The sequence below is a fragment of the Tachyglossus aculeatus genome (genome assembly GCF_015852505.1).
Source record: "Tachyglossus aculeatus isolate mTacAcu1 chromosome 12 unlocalized genomic scaffold, mTacAcu1.pri SUPER_6_unloc_1, whole genome shotgun sequence".
Classification (NCBI taxonomy): Eukaryota; Metazoa; Chordata; class Mammalia; order Monotremata; family Tachyglossidae; genus Tachyglossus; species Tachyglossus aculeatus.
In genome coordinates, this window is record NW_024044828.1 from 19,513,223 (window position 1) to 19,533,202 (window position 19,980).

The window sequence follows — 19,980 nt, forward strand, 5'->3', positions numbered from 1 at the left end:
AGGGGGTCCGGGTTGGCAGGAGGCTGCCTCAGTTCCCCCAGCCCTGCTCCAAGCCCTGGCGCTCAGGGAGAAGGAGCCGGGGCGGGAAGGGGAAGAGGAACAGGAGGCAGAGGTGGCTGGGCCTCTCCGTTGCCCAGCCCCGTATCTGTGGCCCGTCCGACAGCAGCCTGACCCCGCGGGGCACAGGAAGATGCTCAGGAGAGGTCTTGAAGCGGAGTGAGGTTGGTCACTAGAGGATGGGTGATCCGGTCCCTTCCCCATGGGGCTGGGAGGGTGTACACGTGGGGCACCGTCACGGCCGGTCTCGGCACCGCGGAGGCAGGCGGGGTCCTGAGCGGGACGGGCGGTTGGGGATGGAATGTGGCGGCCCCCGCCCGGGGGGGCCTGGGGTCAGTCCAGATCGTCCCCCACTTGTTGGGGGGCAGATGGAGGGGCCGGGGTCCCCGGGCCCTGCCGTGGCTTGCAACCGCAGCTCCGACCGCGGCTCCTACGGCCAGGAGGACCCGGAAACGACCCCTGCCCCCCAACCTGTCGGACTGGGGGGGCGGGGTGGGGACTCCCTGCCGTCGGTTGGGGCGGTCACTCCCAGTGATACCCTGTGTGTTCAAATGGCTTCAGAGAAAGGCGGGGAGGGGGTTGCGGGGAGAGAGGCCCCCTCTCCCCATCCCCAACCCCACCCAGCTCGGCTCCCTCCAGCCCCCAGCCCCCCGCCGGCCTGGCTCTAACGGCCAGGGGCAGGGGTGGGGGGAAAGGGAGAGAGTGAGACATCCACCAGGAAAATAAATTAATATGTACAAGGGCATGGGGTGGGCAGAGCCTCTCTCCCCCGACCCCTGAGGGCCCTGCGGCTAGTCCCCTGCAGGGGCTTGTGGGCGGCGGGGGCGGGCGGGCTCAGGGCCGGTGCCCCATGCGCTGTTGTACGGCCCGCAGCAGCAGCTCTGAGTATTGCTCCAGCAGCGCCCGGGTCTGCTCGCCCCCCACGGCCACGGGCCCCCCGGCCCCGGGGCTCACGGCCCCCGGGCCCACAGACCCTTCCTCAGCCAGGGCATCCAGCTCCTGCCGCACCGCGGAGAAGGTGTCTCTGAGGAGTCGGGCGACGCGGCCCTGCTCGGCCGAGGGCGCCCCGAGGCCGGCCACCTGCAACGGGAGCCAACGGGGAGGGGGGCGGTGAGGCTGGGGGGGTGGGCCGGAGGCGTCCCGTCCCCGCTGCGGTCCCCCCGGGCTCTGTCACTCACCAGCCGGTAGAGACGCACAGCCCGGCGCACGCTCTCTCGGAGCTCCCCGACTAGGCGTTCGCACCGCTCCACGCTCACTGCCACCTCTGCGGATGGAGGGGACACGGGGGACCGTCAAGCCCGCCCCCACCCCGGCCTCCCCAACGGACACCGGGCGCCGAGAGAGGCATCGGCCCCCTACCCCGGCCTAGGCAACGAGCGGGCCCACCGCCCTCCGGGGCAATCCCGGGAGAGTTGCCGGGACTTTCCCGCTCCCTCAGAAACCCGGGCCGATTCGGTGGCGGTGGCAACCCTGGAGGGGGCGGGGGTAGAGGGGAAGGTGTCACCGTTGGGGGTGACGAGGCAGGAGCAGACCAGAGGAGACTCAGACGAGTCCCGATGCCCAGAGAGAAGATGGTGCTCCCCCTTTTAGACTGTGAGCCCACTGTTGGGTAGGGACTGTCTCTATAGGTTGCCAATTTGTACTTCCCAAGCGCTTAGTACAGTGCTCTGCGCACAGTAAGCGCTCAATAAATACGACTGATGATGATGATGATGGTGCCCAGGAGATGGGGACAGACCAGGAGGCAGGAGTTGGGAGCTGTGCCCACCTGAGCCCTGGCCCAGGGCCGCCCCCGGCCTGGCAAGGTCCTGGGGGCCAGGGGCTTCCTCCAGGGATGAGGGCCGGGGGCTCTCAAGGCCCTGGCAAGGCCAGCCGGCTGGCAACTCCGGGGCACCGAGGCTGTAGAGTCCAGGCAGTGATGGGGCATCCGTCCGGGAGCCGGGCCCCGCCTCGGGTGGGACAGACTCCTTTCGCGGGTTGCCCGGGGAGCGGGGTGGCTCTGCCCGACACGGTGCTCCCTGGCACGGTTCCTCCTGGCCCCTGGCCACGGGTGAGAAGCAGGCCAGGCCGGGCCTGTCGGGCAGGGGCTTGGGGACGTCCAGGATGAGGTGGGCCCGGCTGGGTGGAGGCAGCCGGGCGCTGGGCGGCCGGAAGGGCACCTGGGGCTCAGCTGGCTCGCCTAGGCCCAGGTTGTCCCCGAGGGAGACGCTGCGGGCAATCTTGGCCCTGGAGCTGGTGGTAGGGCTCAGGTAGGAGCGCGGCCGGGCCGGGCGGCCATCCCCCTGCGGCGGGGCTGCCACCCCACCTCGGACCGGGCTCGTCAGTGGGGGCAATGGTAACGGAGCGGGCGGCTCATCTGCGGAGACACACCAGGACGATTCAGGGGTGGGCCCCCGCCGGACCACACCAACCGAACCGTCCCCGCCGAGGGGGCCGCCCGCAGCCTCGGGAAAAACGGACACGTGCCCGACGGCTGAATCTCACCCTGCGGGCCCAGGTTCTGCACCGACTGGGTCTTCCTGAGGCCGCCCGCGGGGCCTGGCGAGCCGCTCCCCCCCGGAGCCCAGCCACTGGCCAGGTTGGGGCCCCGGTGTCGCTGCGAGGCCACCGGGCCGGGGGGTGCCCCAGGAGGGCTGGCACTCTGGTGGCCCAGGCTGTCCGGGGGGGCCCGCGGCGGCCAGACGGGTCTCTGCTCCGGAACCAGAACCCTGCAAGGGGAGGCGGGCGGGACGGGGCCGGCTGAGCCTCGGGGAGTGGCCGGCTCACAGCAGGGCCCCGGGCGTGCCCAGGGCCAAGGAGGTGGACCCCCCGAGACGAGTGGCGGACGCCGAGGGGAGGAGGATGCAGGGATCGGCGGGGGGCGGATACCTGGGGGTGAAGGGCTGGGCCTGGGACAGGAAGCGGGAAGAGATGCTCTGAGACTCCATCCTCTCCGGGGCCTGGGTGGGGCCGCCTGCCGGGAACACCGACCGGACCGGAAAAGCTACAGGGAGACCGGACCCCCACGCCCCAGGGGCTGCCCCCACCCCCGGGCCCGCCCCCAGCCACACCTGGGGCGGAGCCCTGAGCCAGCGTCTCGAAGTGCTGCTTGAGGAACTGTTCCTGGTCGGGGGTGTGAGGGCCGCCTCCCTGCAGCCCTCCGGGGCCTCCTCCCTCCCCGTCCTCCTCCTCCTCCTCCTCGCCCTCCACCACGTCGTCCGGGTCCGAGGAGACGCCGTCCACGCTCAGAGGCTCGGTGCTCTCCGAGTCTGCGGGGACACGACACCGCCGCAGTGGTCTGACGGCCCAGGTGGAGCCGGGGGTGGGGGGGAGGGAGGAGGAGCTGAGGGCCCGGGGTCCTTCCACGCCCCCCGCAAACCGGGTCGCGACCAGAGGCCCAGTCAGGGTCGGGGCCGTGGCGGGAGAGTCGGGGCGCCGCTCACCGTCGTTGGGGTGCTCCGGGCTTGAAAGGCGGCTACTGCTGTAGTCGACGGAGCAGGCACTGTCGGGGCTGTGCTTCTCCGGGGCTGCGCTGCCCAGCGGGTACCGAGGGCCGAGCGCCACCTGAAACTCACTGCCGACGGGGCCCGGCGGGCAGGTGAGGAGAGCGACAGCGGGGACAGGGCAGTGCCCGTCCCGGCGCCCGCCCACCTGCTCCCCAGCCCTCCCGGGTCTGCCCGTAGGGCTGCGGGGATCGGTCCGTTGGAGTCGGGGCGGGGGGTAGGAGGTCCAGGGGATATGGGGCAGGGGGTGAAGAAGAGGCGGGCCGGGTCTTGCCTGGCATCCAGAAGGGGGCTGTGGCCCAGCTCGGGAAAGATGGTGCCATCCTCGCTCCTGGCCGGCTTGAGTCCCAGCTCCCGCTCGGGCGCCGGCTGGGTGGCTCGAGGCTGGGGGGCTGGGGACCCCGGGGGGCTGCCAGGCTGGGGACACACAAGGGCACTGCTGGCCCTCAGCGAGCCCTGACTCGCGCTACCAAGCGGGGAGGGCAGGGGCGGGCGGAGGGGGCCGCTCGGGGGAAAGTGCCACCCTGGCGCTCTGGTGAGCGTTTTGATGGAGAGTCTGGAGAGGCGGGAAGAGCCTGGCTCGTCTGGTGCCTCAGTTTCCCCCTCTTGGGCCAGAAACAGAGAAAGAGCGTTTAAGCAGGATAGGGCCGGCTGAGGCCCTGGGGGTCGGAAGGGGGGAGCTCACCCGATCGGGGGCCGGGGGCTGCTGGAGGCGGCCCGGGGGCCCGGGTCGGGCCAGGGCTGGCGAGTCCCGGGGGGCAGCGCGTGGGGCGGCCAGGGCCTCCAGCTGCCGCAGGTCCAGCATGGAGCGGACGCTGAGCTCGGCCGGGCCTCCCGGCTGGGCCCAGCGCCCACGCCGCTGGGGCCCCTGGCCGAGGGTGGGGAGCGGGCGCGGGAACTCGGCTGCCTCCTGCAACCGGGGAGAGAAGTTGTTGGGGGGGGGACGGGACGCTGAGGACCCCGATCCCCAACGGCCCCGGCAGGCGGCTGGGGGAAGGGGCGGCGCGGATTGGGAGGGCTGGGGGTCCCCCAGTTGGGGGGCCCTGGGCACAGCTCGGACTCACCCCCGGGCGACTCATCTCCCAGCTGGACCGGCTGCGGGGCAGCACCAGGCTGGCGGCGGGGGCTGTGGGGAGGGGGCGGTCAGCGCGGGGCTCCGTCTCCGGCCCCGGGTGGCCGGTCCTGTCACCTCCCGCCCCCCGCCCCCACAGCCTCCAGGCCACCGACCCGGCTCCCTGCGGGTGCCCCGGGCGAAGATGGGCAGGGCAGGCAGCTCCTCCTCCCCCTCCTCTTCCTCGTCATCTTCCTCCTCCTCTTCCTCCTGCTCCTCCCCGTCCTTGTCACTGTCGGAGGATGGGGCCGGCCCGGGCGTCAGGGTGGGGGCCGGGGCCTCTCGCCTGACAAGAGCGGGAGGCGTGGAGGAAGGGGTGGGCGTCACAGGAGGAGAGAAGGTTCCCCCCATCTCTTTCTCACCCCCGCGTCCCCCCGACACACACGGGGGGAGAGATCTGGGCCGTAGTCCTCACCGGCCGAGGGCTGTCCTGCGCGGAGGTGAGGGTCCCCGGGGCGGGCCGCCTCGCTGCCGCAGCTCTGCCAGGCGCTGCCGCATGCCGATGGTCATCTCCGAGCTCAGGCGCCACACGAAAATGCAGCTGGGGACGGCGGAGAAATCAATCAATCAATCAATCGTATTTATTGAGCGCTTACTATGTGCAGAGCACTGGACTAAGCGCTTGGGAAGTACAAATTGGCAACACATAGAGACAGTCCCTACCCAACAGTGGGCTCACAGTCTAAAAGGGGGAGACAGAGAACAGAACCAAACATACCAACAAAGGGATCAGCCGGACCGAAGGGGAGGGGAACGGGGGGTCTGGCAGGATCCGGGGGTGGGGAGCTGCGGGGGTCCGGCCGGCTCACCTGTCCCCGGACACGGAGATGAGATGTCTGCAGTCATTGCTGAATTTCATGCCCGTGACGATCTCTGCCGGGGACAAGCCTGTGAGCGAGCCCATCCCAACCCCGCCACCCGAACGGAAGCCCGGTGCCAAGCCAGTGGACGGTGCTGTAAATGTGCCCGCTCCCACTCGGGGTGGACTGCCCGGGCAGGACGGAGGAAAGCAGCCGTAGCCTGGCATCGCCTCCACAAAACCTCAGGAAGACTTTTTTTTCATTTTATCTTTTTTTTATGGTATTTGTTTAGCACTTACTATGTGCCAGGCACTGTACTAGGCGCTGGGGTAGATACAAGCTAATCGGGTTGGACACCGTCCCTGTCCCGCATTGGATCCACAGTCTGGAAAATCCCCGTTTTCCAGAGGAGGGAACTGAGGCACAGAAAGGTTAAGTGATCTACCCAAGACCACACAGCAGGTAAGGGGCAGAGTCGGTATTAGAACCCAGGTCTTTCTGATTCCCCGGCCCGTGTTCAATCCTTTAGGACATGCTGCTTCTCTAGGATGGCTGCAGCTGGGGTTCATTCATTCATTTGTATTTATTGAGCGCTTACTGTGTGCAGAGCACTGGACTAAGCGCTTGGGAAGTCCAAGTCGGCAACATATAGAGACGGTCCCTACCCGACAATGGGCTCACAGTCTAGAAGGGGGAGACAGACGACAAAACAAAACATGTGGACAGGTGTCAAGTCGTCAGAATAAATAGAAATAACGCTAGCTGCACATCATTAACAAAATAAATAGAATAGTAAATAAGTACAAAAAACAGAGTAATAAATCTGTGCATACATATTCATTCGTTCTTTCAATCATATTTATTGAGCGCTTACTGTGCGCAGAGCACTGGACTAAGCGCTTGGGAAGTCCAAGCTGGCAACATATGGAGACGGTCCCTACCCAACAGTGGGCTCACAGTCTTGAAGGGGGAGACAGAGAACAAGACAAAACATATTAACAAAATAAAATAAACAGAATAGATATGTACAAGTAAAATAAATAAAGGAATAGAATAAAGGAATAGAATAAATAAATAAATAGAATAAATAGATAGATAGATAGATAGATAGACCTATCTATCTTTTAGACTGTGAGCCCACCCTTTTAGACTGTAAGCCCACTGCTGGGTAGGGACTGTCTCTATATGTTGCCAATTTGTGCTTCCCAAGCGCTTAGTACAGTGCTCTGCACATAGTAAGCGCTCAATAAATACGATTGATTGATTGATTGATTGAGTAATAGCGCTCAGTACTGTGCTCTGGGCCAGAGAACAAAACAAAACATATTAACAAAATAAAATACATAGAATAGATATGTACAAGTAAAATAAATAAATAAATAGAATAAATAAATAAATAGAATAAATAAATAAATAGAATAGATAGATTGATTGATTAGTAGATTGATTAGAGAGATAGATAGATAGATAGATAGATAGATAGATAGATAGATAAATAGTGCTCAGTACTGTGCTCTGGGCCAGAGAACCAAACATATTAACAAAATAAAATAAATAGAATAGATATGTACAAGTAAAATAAATAAATAAATAGAATAAATAGATTGATTAGATTAGATAGATAGATAGACAGATAGATAGCTAGATAGATAGATAGATGGATAGAAAGATAGATAGAAAGATAGATAGGTAGGTAGGGATGGATAGATAGATAGATAGATAGATAGAGTAATAGCGCTCAGTACTGTGCTCTGGGCCAGAGAACCAAACATATTAACAAAATAAAATAAATAGAATAGATATGTACAAGTAAAATAAATAAATAAATAGAATAAATAAATAAATAGATTGATTAGATTAGATAGATAGATAGATGGATAGAAAGACAGATAGAAAGATAGATAGGTAGGTAGGTAGGGATAGATAGATAGATAGATAGATAGACAGATAGATAGATAGATAGATATAGAGTAACAGCGCTCAGTACCGTGCTCTGGGCAACAGCGAGCGCACAATAAACACTACTGCGATTACGACTCCCGCTGGGGTGGGCACTCACCGGAGTGGCCAAACATGGTGGCCACGCACTCGCCCGAGGAGAAGTCGAAGATGGAGAGGTTCTTGTCGGAGCAGCTGGCGGCAATGTAGACCCCCGAGGGATCGGTCTGCACCTGGGGGAGGGGTTGGCCTCGGTGACGACGGGATCTATTAAGCGCTTACATTGTGCCCAGCACCGTGCCAAACACTACAGCTGATCACGGATAAAAGATCGGACCCGCGTGGGGCTCACGGTCTTGGGTGGATGGAGGACAGGGATTTTATCCCCAGGTGACAGATAGTCATAATAATAATGATGGCATTTATTAAGCGCTTACTATGTGCCAAGCACCGTTCTAAGCGCTGGGGTAGAAGCAGCGTGGCTCCATGGAAAGAGCCCGGGCTTTGGAGTCAGAGGTCATGGGTTCAAACCCCCGGCTCCGCCAATTGTCAGCTGTGTGACTTTGGGCAAGTCACTTCACTTCTCTGGGCCTCAGTTCCCTCATCTGTAAAATGAGGATTAAGACTGTGAGCCCCCCCGTGGGACAACCTGATCACCTGTCACCTCCCCAGCGCTTAGAACAGTGCTTCGCACATAGTAAGCGCTTAATAAATGCCATCATTATTATTATTATACAAGCTGATCAGGTTGTCCCACTGGGGGCTCCCAGTCTTCACCCCCATTTTCCAGATGAGGTAACTGGGGCCCAGAGAAGTGAAGCGACTCGCCCCAAGTCACCCAGCTGACAAGGGGCGGAGCCGGGATTTGAACCCATGACCTCTGACTCCAAAGCCCGGGCCCTATCCACTGAGCCACGCTGCTACTCTACGAGGAAACTGAGGCGCCGAGAAGTGCCCTGCCCAAGCGGGCAAGCAACGGAATTGGGACTAGGACCCGGGCCTCCCGACTCCCGGCCTCCTAGAGCACACGGCCTCCCTTGGGCTGGGGACGGACTCGGGGAGGGGACGGGCTTACTTTGATCAAGGTGCCATCCTCCCCCTGGGACCCCTTGAACAGCTTCTTCTGCTTCCCGCTGCTGATGTTAAAGATCCTGGGCCGTCAAGAGAGGAGCCGGGTGGTCAGCGGAGGGGCCAGGCGGTTAGCCACGGCCCCCGGCCGAAACCTCTTGGGCTTTAATCAATCAATCAATCGTATTTATTGAGCGCTTACTGTGTGCAGAGCACTGTACTAAGTGCTTGGGAAGTACAAGTTGGCAACATATACAGTCCCTACACAACAGTGGGCTCACAGTCTAAATGGCTTTAGCCCTAGATACCCTGGCAGCTGTCCCCGTCATCCCTGCCAACCTCAGACCCCCCGGGGGGTAGCCCCAGAGTGGCACCAGGGGAAGCTGCTTGGCAAAACGGGGATCTTGGGGAGGGAACGCTAAGCGAAGGGGCCCCGCTGACCGGATGTTGCGGTCCTGGCAGCCGATGGCCGTGTACTTCCAGCTGGGCTCCACGTCCATGTCGTACAGCGTCGTCTTCCTCACCACGTGGTGCGTCCGCGTGAACTGCACCCCGGCCCCGGACTGCGAGAGGACCACCGTGTGGGAGGGGAGGGACCCCCGCCCCCTCGGCCCCCCGCCCCGGGAAGCCCCCGGCCCCCGTTTCCTCACCTTCTGGGCGGTGCGGAAGTAGATGCTCTTGTCCGCCCCACAGCTGATCATGCGCACCTGCCCGTCGCTGGCTGCGGAGCACACGAGCCCGATGCCCCTCTCGCTCCGCCGCCCTCCCCGGGCCACGCTCCCTCAGGGATCCTCGCTCCACCTTGGGGGGACGTCCGCCCCCTCGGCCCCCCACCCGCGGCCACCTGCGAACTTGACGGCGGTGATGGAGGAGGAGTGCTCGTCCAGGGTCTGCTGCAGGCTGTACTGGCGGCCGGCGTCCAGGACGTGGATGAGGCGGTCGCGGCTGGCCGACGCCAGGAGCTTCAGGCCTGCCCGGGGGCGGGACGGGCTTCAGGTCGGGGGGAACGGGAGACACCGGAGTCCCGGGGTCCCCGGCCCGGAGGAGCCCGCGATGGGGACGGTGGCCGGGAAGGGGGTGGCTCTAAGGGCCGGGGGTGCTAGGAGGATGAGGCCGTGAGCCCACTGTTGGGTAGGGACCGTCTCTATATATTGCCAACTTGTACTTCCCAAGCGCTTAGTCCAGTGCTCTGCACACATTAAGCGCTCAATAAGTACGATTGATGACGATGATGAGGCACTCGGCTACGGCCTCGTGGGAAAGACGGCTCCCTGGCAGGAGGGGATGCCCTCACCGGTGTCCGGCTTGGAGTACTCCAGGCACAGGATCTCCGAGTCGTGGGCCTCTACCCGCAGCATCTCGCTCAGAGACTGCAGTTCGTGCACCCTGTCGGGGAGGCGGGGGAAGAGGGGATGGAGACAATCAGGACGAGAAGGGAGGGGGGAAGGGTCCCGGGGGGGCGTGACCAGATGCCTGTTCCCCGCGGGACGTCCCGCTCTTCCGGGCCGGGGCCGGCATTACCTGAGCGTGCCCACCCGGTCCCCCGAGGCCAGGTGCTGCCCGTTGGGGCTGATGCAGACGGAGCGGATGCCCAGGCGGGTGTCCCCCGGGGGTCCGTCGGCCTTGTCCCCGCCCCCGGAAGGCTCCGTGTCCAGCAGGGCCTGCGTGTTCCCGTCCACGTAGATGATCTTGATCAGGTCCTGGGAGGACGGAAGGGTGGGCGGAGGTGAGGCAGGGGCGGCCGGGAAGGTCCCCGGGCTCTCGTGGCCTCGGACCCCACGGCGCGGGGAGGGACGGGGCGGGGGGATGCGGGAGGCCCCCCGGGACTCACGTGGCTGAGGATGTTGCGGTGCAGCGCGGAGCCGTGGACCCCGGAGCTCTCGGTGTTCCAGAGGCGGATGGTGTTGTCGGAGGAGCAGGTGACGAAGGAGCTGGGCGGAAGACAGGCCTGGCTTCCGTCCTTCACTTCAGGGTACACCTGCGGGGTGGCACGGGAGGAGCGGGCAGTCCAGGCGGACGGCTAGGGATGAGGTCTGGGGCGCCCGGGAAGGGCTCCCTCTGTACCCTCCTCCCTCACCCCGCCCGCCCGCCCGCGCACCTCCACGCTCCAGACGCAAGCGGAGTGGTAGAGGGCCGAGTAGACTTTGCCCACTTTCTTGGGGTCCCTGACGTCCCACACGTAGAGGCTGTGGTCGTTGTACACGCAGGACAGCCACTGGTTGGTGGGGTCGAAGGTCAGGGCGATGGTGTCAGGGTACTTGGCGTTGGCCACGCCGGAGAAGAGGCGGCTGTGGGATGGGACGGGGGGACGAACCTCGTGAACTGGGGTCCGGGAAGCGGGATGGGGCCTCGGCCTCAAGCAGAGTGATTCTTCTCCTCCTCCCGACAACCGCCCCCGGGGTGGGTGATGACGACGATGATGATGGCATTTACTAAGCGCTTACTACGGGCAAAGCACTGTTCTAAGCGCTGGGGAGGTTACAAGGCCATCAGGTTGTCCCACGGGGGGCCCACAGTCTCAATCCCCATTTTACGGATGAGGGAACTGAGGCACAGAGAAGTCTTGGAGAAGCAGTGGGAAGAGCTTTGGAGTCAAGAGGGCAGGGGTTCAAATCCCGGCTCTGCCAACTGTCAGCTGGGTGACTCTGGGCGAGTGAGGGGCGCGGGGGGAGGCCCGCGGGCCACCCACCTGGCCTCGGTGACGCTGGCCACGTCGGTGCCCAGGGCGTGGGGCCGGGGCAGCGTGCTGAGGAAGTGCAGGTTCGAGGGGTTGAAGAGCCGCACGGTCCCATCGGCGCAGCCGCAGAAGATGCAGTCCTGGCTCACGGAGATGCAGTGGGCCACCGTGGTCTGTAATGATCATAATTACCAACATCATCATCATCATCATCATCACAGAAGCAGCTGTGGCTTAGTGGAAAGATCATGGGCTTTGGAGTCAGAGGTCATGGGTTCGAATCCCAGCTCTGCCACTTGTCAGCTGTGTGACTTTGGGCAAGTCACTTAACTTCTCTGGGCCTCAGTTCCCTCATCTGTAAAATGGGGACTAAGACTGTGAGCCCCATGTGGGACAACCTGATAACCTTGTATCTTCCCCAGCGCTTAGAACAGTGCTGTGCACATAGTAAGCGCTTAACAAATACCATTATTATTATTATTATTATCATCATCATTATTACACCAGAGTGTAATAATCATCGTCATCATCATCATCATTATTATTATTCATTAAGCGCTCACTAGGGCCACTGTGGTCTGTAATGATCATAATTACCATCATCATTCATCCATTCATTCATTCATTCAATCGTATTTATCGAGCGCTTACTGTGTGCAGAGCACTGGACGAAGCGCTTGGGAGGTACAAGTTGGCAGGTCATATCAACCATGATGTCAGAGTAAAGCCTGAACAGGAATTCATTATCAATCAATCAATCAATCAATCGTATTTATTGAGCGCTTACTGTGTGCAGAGCACTGGACTAAGCGCTTGGGAGGTACAAGTTGGCAGGTCATATCTACCATGATGTCAGAGTAAAGCCTGAACAGGAATTCATTATCAATCAATCAATCGTATTTATTGAGCGCTTACTGTGTGCAGAGCACTGGACGAAGCGCTTGGGAGGTACAAATTGGCAGGTCATTTCTACCATGATGTCAGAGTACAGCCTGAACAGGAATTCATTATCAATCAATCAATCAATCGTATTTATTGAGCGCTTACTGTGTGCACAGCACTGTACTAAGCGCTTGGGAAGTACAAGCCGGCAACATATAGAGACAGTCCCTACCCAACAGTGGGCTCACAGTCTAGAAGGGGGAGACAGAGAACAAAACCAGACATACTAACAAAATAAAATAAATAGAATAGATATGTACAAGTAAAATAGAGTAATAAATATGTACAAACATATATACATATATACAGCAAGCGCTTAACAATACTATCATTATGATGATGATGACGATGATTATTATTGCACATAGTAAGCGCTTAACAAATGCCATCATTATCATTATGAGCCATCATTATGAGCTTCAGGCACAGGGTAAAAGCATTAATTCTGGTTTTAGTGAATCTCAACTCATTGGTGAATATTCCATATTAATTTTATATACCTTAGTTTAAGCAGTATCGGCATCACTATGAATATGATTGATGTCTATTTTGTGCAGAGTGTTGTATTGGCACATTTATGGCAAATAAAAGAAAGTATGACTAAAAAAAATGATATACAAATCTTAGCTAGCAGAAAATGATACGGCATATTGTATTTTCAGGTTTATCTTCAAATGTTGGCAACAAATCCACTGAGTTTGATGCTGGGCTTTTAGTCCTCATTTCTTTCCAGGGATTAACTTTTAACACACTTGGGATAGGTTAATTTTCCTTGTAAACATCGGACTCTAAAAGGAGGTGATCCTGGAGCTTTCATAAATCCCAATTTACATATGAATTCAATGAAATCTCCAGCATCATCATCATCATCATTATTATTACTGTTATTATTCGTTAAGCGCTTACTATGTGCCAGGCACTGTACTAAGCACTGGGGTGGATAGGAAAAGCAGCGTGGCTCAGTGGAAAGAGCCCGGGCTTTGGAGTCAGAGGTCATGGGTTCAAATCCCGGCTCCGCCAACTGTCAGCTGTGTGACTCATGGGCAAGTCACTTCACTTCTCTGGGCCTCGGTTACCTCATCTGGAAAATGGGGATGAAGGCTGTGAGCCCCCCGTGGGACAACCTGATCACCTTGTAACCTCCCTAGTGCTTAGAACAGTGCTTTGCATACAGTAAGCGCTTAATAAATGCCATCATTATAACAGTAATAACATATAATAATATAATATGATATAATATAATATAATATAATATAATATAATATAATATAATATAATATATAACATAATATATAATGTGATGTAACATATAATATAACGTAATGTAATAATATAATATAGTATAATATGATATGATATGATATAATATAATAAATGTAATATAATATAATCATATGTTATTATTACTATTATATGAGCATACCTGGTTGGACAAAGTCCCTGTCCCACACGGTACTCACGGTCCCAAATCCCCATTTGACCGATAAGGTAACTGAGGCCCAGAGAATAATAATAATAATGATGGTATTTGTTAAGCGCTTACTATGTGCCAAGCCCTGTTCTAAGCACTGGTTGGGGGGGATGCAAGGTAATCAGGTTGTCCCCCGTGGGGCTTACAGTCTTCGTCCCCATTTTACAGATGAGGGAACTGAGGCCCAGAGAAGTGAAATGACTTGCCCAAAGTCACACAGCGGACAATTGGCGGAGCCGGGATTTGAACCCATGCCCTCTGACTCCAAAGCCCGGGCTCTTTCCACTGAGCCATGCTGCTTCTCTGAGCCGTTAAACGATATAAGCTATGTGACTTTGGGCAAGTCACTTCACTTCTCTGGGCCTCAGTTCCCTCATCTGGAAAATGGGGATGAAGACTGTGAGCCCCCCGTGGGACAACCTGATCGCCTCGTAACCTCCCCAGCGGTTAGAACAGGGCTTTGCACATAGTAAGCGCTTAACAAATATTATTATTATTATTGTTACAGCCCGGGCGTGGGAGTCAGAGGAACCGGGTTCTAGTCCCAGCTCTTCCACTGGTCTGCTGTGTGACCTCAGGCAAGTCACTTCACTTCTCTGGGCCTCTTTTCCCTCATCTGTAAAATGGGGATTAAGGCCGGGAGCCCCACGTGGGACAGAGGACTGCGTCCAACCTGATAACCTTGCATCATCATCAATCATATTTATTGAGCGCTTACAGTGTGCAGAGCACTGTACTAAGCGCTTGGGAAGTACAAATTGTCAACATCTAGAGACGGTCCCTACTCAACAGTGGGCTCACAGTCTAAAAGGGGGAGACAGAGAACAAAACCAAACATACTAACAAAATAAAACAAATAGAATAGATATGCACAAGTAAAATAAATAGAGTAATAGGGGAAGGGAAGGAGGTAAGATGGGAGGGATGGAGAGGGGGACGAGGGGGAGAGGAAGGAAGGGGCTCAGTCTGGGAAGGCCTCCTGGAGGAGGTGAGCTCTCAGTAGGGCCTTGAAGGGAGTAGCTACCCCAGGGCTTAGCAGGCCTAACAAATACCATTTTTAAAAAAAAAGGAGTTGCGTGTGGGTTTGGGGGGTGGGGGAGAGGGGCTGGGGGACTCACCCGCAGCTCTACCCATTTGTCGAGCAGCCGGCGCTGGCCGAACTGGCACAGCAGGCCGGAGGCGGTGATGCAGAAGGTGCTGTCGGCCCGCCGGCCCCGGCCGCAGGCCACGTCCGTAAACAGGTTGTTGCGCAGCTCCCCCAGAAGCCCGGAGCGACCCAGCAGGGGCACGGTGGCATTCACCTGTGCACGGAAACACACACACACACGCGCGGTCGCCGCTGCCACCCAGCCGGCCCCCTCTGCCCCGGTCCTCGCCCCTCAGGATAATAATAATAATGGCATTTATTAAGCGCTTACTATGTGCAAAGCACCGTTCTAAGCGCCGGGGAGGTTACAAGGTGATCAGGTTGTCCCACGGGGGCGGGGGGGGGGGGGGGGGGGGGGTCACAGTCTTCATCCCCATTTTACAGATGAGGTAACTGAGGCACAGAGAAGTTAAGTCACACAGCTGACAATTGGCGGAGCCGGGATTTGAACCCACGATCTCCAACTCCAAAGCCTCTTTCCACGGGGGATCGTGGGATTTGAACCCACGATCTCTAACTCCAAAGCCTCTTTCCACGGAGGATCGTGGGATTTGAACCCACGATCTCTAACTCCAAAGCCTCTTTCCACGGAGGATCGTGGGATTTGAACCCACGATCTCTAACTCCAAAGCCTCTTTCCACGGGGGATCGTGGGATTTGAACCCACGATCTCTAACTCCAAAGCCTCTTTCCACGGAGCCACGCTGCTTCAGCACTGCTTCCAGACCGTGAGCCCGTTGTTGGGTAGGGACCGCCTCTATCTGTTGCCCAGTTGTACTTTCCAAGCGCTTAGTACAGTGCTCTGCACACAGTAAGCACTCAATAAAATACGACCGAATGAATGAAGCCGCGTGGCTCGGTGGAAAGAGCCCGGGTTTAGGAGTCGGGGGTCGTGGGTTCTAATCCCGGCTCCGCCATCTGTCAGCTGTGTGACTTTGGGCAAGTCACCTCACCTCTCTGGGCCTCAGCGGCCTCATCTGTAAAATGGGGATTAAAGACTGTGAGCCCCACATGGGACAACCTCATCATCATCAATCGTATTTATTGAGCGCTTACCGTGTGCAGAGCACCGTACTAAGCGCTTGATAACCCGACTGTCGATCTGTGGGCACACCTCCGCCCCCGGGCCGAGCCTCACCTTGGGCGCCTTGCTGTCGTCCAGGTACCAGAATTTGATGTGCCGGTGGCCGGCGGTGACGAAGTAGCTGCAGTCTTCCGCGAAGGAGACGGCCGTGACCCGGCTGGACACCTTGTTGGAGGCCACCACGCTGTTTTTCTGGAGGGACGGCCAGTCGGCGGCTCAGGGCCCCGCGCCGGCCGACCGAGGGCAAGGCCCGGCCCAGACCCCGAGAGCCTCGCGGGGGGCGCGAAACGGAGCCCGAAGACCCCCCGAGTCTGCGAGACGACCAAACTGCCCTTCCTATCTGGAGCCCCCCGCCCCCGAGGACCACCCCGGGCGTCCCCGCACCTTCCAGGCCCAGACGTTGATGCTCATGTCGTGCTGGTAGCCCACGGACACGATGTACTTGGCGCTGGGGGCGAAGGCCACGCAGGCCACGCCGTATTTGTGCTCCTGCAGCTCTGCCACTTGGCTGCGTTCGGCCACGTCCCACACCCGGACCGCGGGCATGTGCCCGCTCTGAAGGGGCGGCGGCGGGTGAGGGGCGGCCTCGGCACCTCCCGACCGTGCCCCCGGCTTTGGGGGCAGCGGGAAGGACCACAGCGGGGACTTAGACTGTGAGCCCACTCTTTTAGACTGTGAGCCCACTGTTGGGTAGGGACTGTCTCTATGTGATGCCAATTTGTACTTCCCAAGCGCTGAGTACAGTGCTCTGCACATAGTAAGCGCTCAATAAATACGATTGATTGATTGATTGATTGTTTGACCCCCTGCCCGGGGGCTAGTGACTGGACGGCAGGGAGGTGGCGACTTCCCCCCCGACCCGTCGATCCGTCGGCGGTATTTACTGAGCACTTGCTGAGGAGAGCGCGCTATACTAAAGCCTTGGGGAAAGGACGCTAGAATCGGTAATCATCATCATAGTCAATCGTATTTATTGAGCGCTTACTATGTGCACAGCACTGTACTAAGCGCTTGGGAAGTACAAATTGGCAACACATAGAGACAGTCCCTACCCAACAGTGGGCTCACAGTCTAAAAGGGATCCCTGCCCGCAAGGAACTTACGGTGTACGGCGGCGGGGCCGGGAGGACGGGGTGGGTGAGGAGCTTTGGGCACCGTGCCCAGCACGGGGCTCCAGAGGGCAAGGAAACCCGCTGTGGCGTGCGGACGGGCAGGGGGGCGGCCCTCCGGACACTCACCTCGCCGGTGACCAGGTACTTGCCATCGGGGGAGAAGGCCAGGGCGGTGATGGTCTTCCTGCGGCAGGGACAGAGAGGGCCGCCTTGGGAGCAAGTCCCGGCGCGACCCCACTACCGCAGCCCCCCAATTCCTGGGCCGCAGAGGGGACAGACGCCAAGCCCACGGAAAGATCCCTTCGAGACTGTGAGCCCGTTGCGGGGTACGGACCGTCTCTATATGTTGCCGCCTTCCAAGCGCTTAGTACAGTGCTCTGCACACAGTAAGCGCCCAATACGACTGAATGAACGAATGAATCCGCCGGCCAGCACCCATTCCTGGAGAAATAGGAAGTGACAGGCCGACCCGCCCTCCCTGACCAGGGTTTTCATCTGGGGGGGACGGAGGGAGGGCGGAGAGGTGGCAGGTGGGCCGGCAGGGCGACCGGGGGGCCTGGGCCCGACCCACTCACCTGGAGCTGTTGAGGATGTGCTGTTGTTTATGCTTCCGGGGATTGAACAGGACCACCACACACCTGGGAAGACACACCAGGACCACCGAGACTGTGAGCCCACCGTTGGGTAGGGACTGTCTCTATATGATGCCAGCTTGTCCTTCCCAAGCGCTCAGTACAGTGCTCTGCACACATCGACCCCCGGCCCACGTCATCCCCGGGCCCGGAATGCCCCCAATCCCTCTGCCCATCCGCCAAGCTCGCTCTCTTCCTCCCTTCAAGGCCCTGCTGAGAGCTCACCTCCTCCAGGAGGCCTTCCCACACTCAGCCCCTTCCTTCCTCTCCCCCTTGTCCCCCTCTCCATCCCCCCATCTTACCTCCTTCCCTTCCCCACAGCACCTGTCTCTATGTATATGTTTGTACATATTTTTTACTCTATTTATTTATTTATTTTATTTGTACATACCTATTCTATTTATTATATTTTGTTAGTATGTTTGGTTTTGTTCTCTGTCTCCCCCTTTTAGACTGTGAGCCCACTGTCGGGTAGGGACTGTCTCTATTTGTTGCCAATTTGTACTTCCCAAGCGCTTAGTACAGTGCTCTGCACATAGTAAGCGCTCAATAAATACGATTGATGATGATGATTGATGATGAGTAAGCACTCAATAAATACAACTGATTGATTGATTGATTGATTGAGTCAGCCGGGGTCTTGAACCCTGCCTCTCCACTCCGGGCACGGGGAACCCGGCCCCCAGGCCCCCCACACGGCCTCCCTCCGGTTACAGCCGGGTCCGGGACGGGAGTTGGTGGGGTCAGGGAGCTGCCCGGGGTCGGAAGTATTAGGGGAGCCTTGGGGGCAGGTGAGGAGCACCCCTTGGGCCCCTCGGTCCCTGCCTCGGTTGGGTTGGAGCGGCAGCTGCAGCAGGAGGGACACGGATAGGGTAGGGACCGTCTCTAGACGTTGCCAACTTGTACTTCCCAAGCGCTTAGTCCGGTGCTCTGCACGCAGTAAGCGCTCAATAAATACGACTGATTGAATGAATTCTCGGTTTTGAGTGGGTGGGTGCTTGCGACGCCTCTCTTAACCAACTCCAGCTACTCATCGGACTCGTTCTAAACCCATTACCTCTTTTGTTTCTCACTATCAATCAATCAATCGTATTTATTGAGCGCTTACTGTGCTCACTAGCCAGCATCTATAAAAGCAGCGTAGCATAGTGGAAAGAGCCCGAGCTTGGGAGGCAGAGGTCTTGGGCTCTAGTCCCGGCAGTATGACTTTGGGCAAGTCATCCTCGGGCCTCAGTTCCCCCATCTGTAAAATGGGGATGAAGACTGTGAGCCCCGGGTGGGACAACCTGATTACCTTGTAACTACCCTGGTGCTTAGAACAGTGGTTGGCACATCATCATCATCATCATCATCATCAATCGTATTTATTGAGCGCTTACTATGTGCAGAGCACTGTACTAAGCGCTTGGGAAGTACAAATTGGCAACATATAGAGACAGTCCCTACCCAACAGTGGGCTCACAGTCTAAAAGGGGGAGAAAGCACATAGTAAGCACTTAATAAATACCATTATTATTATTATTATTGGCCTTCCCAGACTGAGCCACCTACTTCCCCTCCCCACAGCACCTGCATATATGCATATATGTTTGTACATATTTATTACTCTATTTGTACATATTTATTTATTTTATTTTGTGAATATGTTTGGTTTTGCTAGCTGTCTCCCCATTCCAGACTGTGAGCCCGCTGTTGGGTAGGGACCGTCTCTAGATGTTGCCAACTTGCACTTCCCAAGCGCTTAGTACAGTGCTCTGCACACAGTAAGCGCTCAATAAATACAATTGAATGAATGAATGAATGAATGAATGAATGAATGGATGCCGGCAGAGGCGGGGACAACCCCTCCCTCCCCACGGGGGAATGAGGGGGCAAAGGGGGCTCAGTTCCCCCAAAGACTAGTTCCGCTCCTGGCGTTGGTCCCGTCCACCTCCCAAACTGGCTACTTGTGGCCCCCAGACTGGGGGCCCCGAACCTCTCCGCCACCCACCCACCACCGGGCACCCTGCCTGGGCGATGGGAGCCAGCCTGCCCCGGGCCAACTGCTGAGAAGCCCCTTCCCCCGTGCCAGAGGGGCTCCTGGGGCCAGGGCTGCAGGGGAGGGTGAAGTCCCAACGGGTACGGAGAAGCAGCGAGGCTCAGTGGAAAGAGCCCGGGCTTTGGAGTCACAGGTCATGGGTTCAAATCCCGGCTCCGCCAACTGTCAGCTGGGTGACTGTGGGCAAGTCGCTTCACATCTCTGGGCTTCAGTTACCTCATCTGGAAAATGGGGATTACCACTGTGAGCCCCCGGTGGGACAACCTGATCACCTTGTAACCTCCCCTGCGCTTAGAACAGTGCTTTGCACATAGTAAGCGCTTATCAGATACCATCCTTATTAATAATGGCATTTATTAATCAATCAATCAATCGTATTTATTGAGCGCTTACTGTGTGCAGAGCACTGGACTAAGCTCTT

General features: G+C 58.0%; 1 protein-coding gene across 2 annotated transcripts in view; it reads right to left on the reverse strand.

Moving 5' to 3' along the window:
- Positions 1 to 765: 765 nt before the first annotated feature.
- Positions 766 to 19,980, reverse strand: part of MAPKBP1 (mitogen-activated protein kinase binding protein 1) — a 54,424-nt gene continuing 35,209 nt past the window's right edge. Inside the window, exons 3-30 of one of the 2 annotated variants that reach the window (XM_038741407.1) lie at positions 17,465 to 17,527; positions 17,016 to 17,073; positions 16,162 to 16,332; positions 15,832 to 15,969; positions 14,665 to 14,847; positions 11,146 to 11,306; positions 10,555 to 10,744; positions 10,288 to 10,434; positions 9,978 to 10,156; positions 9,751 to 9,842; positions 9,301 to 9,426; positions 9,107 to 9,177; positions 8,898 to 9,019; positions 8,464 to 8,539; positions 7,510 to 7,621; positions 5,460 to 5,523; positions 5,066 to 5,191; positions 4,767 to 4,882; positions 4,604 to 4,665; positions 4,225 to 4,449; positions 3,814 to 3,956; positions 3,480 to 3,610; positions 3,108 to 3,305; positions 2,926 to 3,010; positions 2,542 to 2,765; positions 1,826 to 2,413; positions 1,236 to 1,321; positions 766 to 1,137 (exon numbers count right to left, since the gene is read on the reverse strand). In XM_038741407.1, the coding sequence (XP_038597335.1) occupies positions 892 to 1,137; positions 1,236 to 1,321; positions 1,826 to 2,413; positions 2,542 to 2,765; positions 2,926 to 3,010; positions 3,108 to 3,305; positions 3,480 to 3,610; positions 3,814 to 3,956; positions 4,225 to 4,449; positions 4,604 to 4,665; positions 4,767 to 4,882; positions 5,066 to 5,191; positions 5,460 to 5,523; positions 7,510 to 7,621; positions 8,464 to 8,539; positions 8,898 to 9,019; positions 9,107 to 9,177; positions 9,301 to 9,426; positions 9,751 to 9,842; positions 9,978 to 10,156; positions 10,288 to 10,434; positions 10,555 to 10,744; positions 11,146 to 11,306; positions 14,665 to 14,847; positions 15,832 to 15,969; positions 16,162 to 16,332; positions 17,016 to 17,073; positions 17,465 to 17,527 (4,183 nt within the window). In that variant the 3' untranslated portion in view covers positions 766 to 891. Of the gene's footprint in view, positions 1,138 to 1,235; positions 1,322 to 1,825; positions 2,414 to 2,541; positions 2,766 to 2,925; positions 3,011 to 3,107; positions 3,306 to 3,479; positions 3,611 to 3,813; positions 3,957 to 4,224; positions 4,450 to 4,603; positions 4,666 to 4,766; positions 4,937 to 5,065; positions 5,192 to 5,459; positions 5,524 to 7,509; positions 7,622 to 8,463; positions 8,540 to 8,897; positions 9,020 to 9,106; positions 9,178 to 9,300; positions 9,427 to 9,750; positions 9,843 to 9,977; positions 10,157 to 10,287; positions 10,435 to 10,554; positions 10,745 to 11,145; positions 11,307 to 14,664; positions 14,848 to 15,831; positions 15,970 to 16,161; positions 16,333 to 17,015; positions 17,074 to 17,464; positions 17,528 to 19,980 lie in introns of both variants that reach the window. The other variant, XM_038741406.1, reaches the window with a different exon arrangement.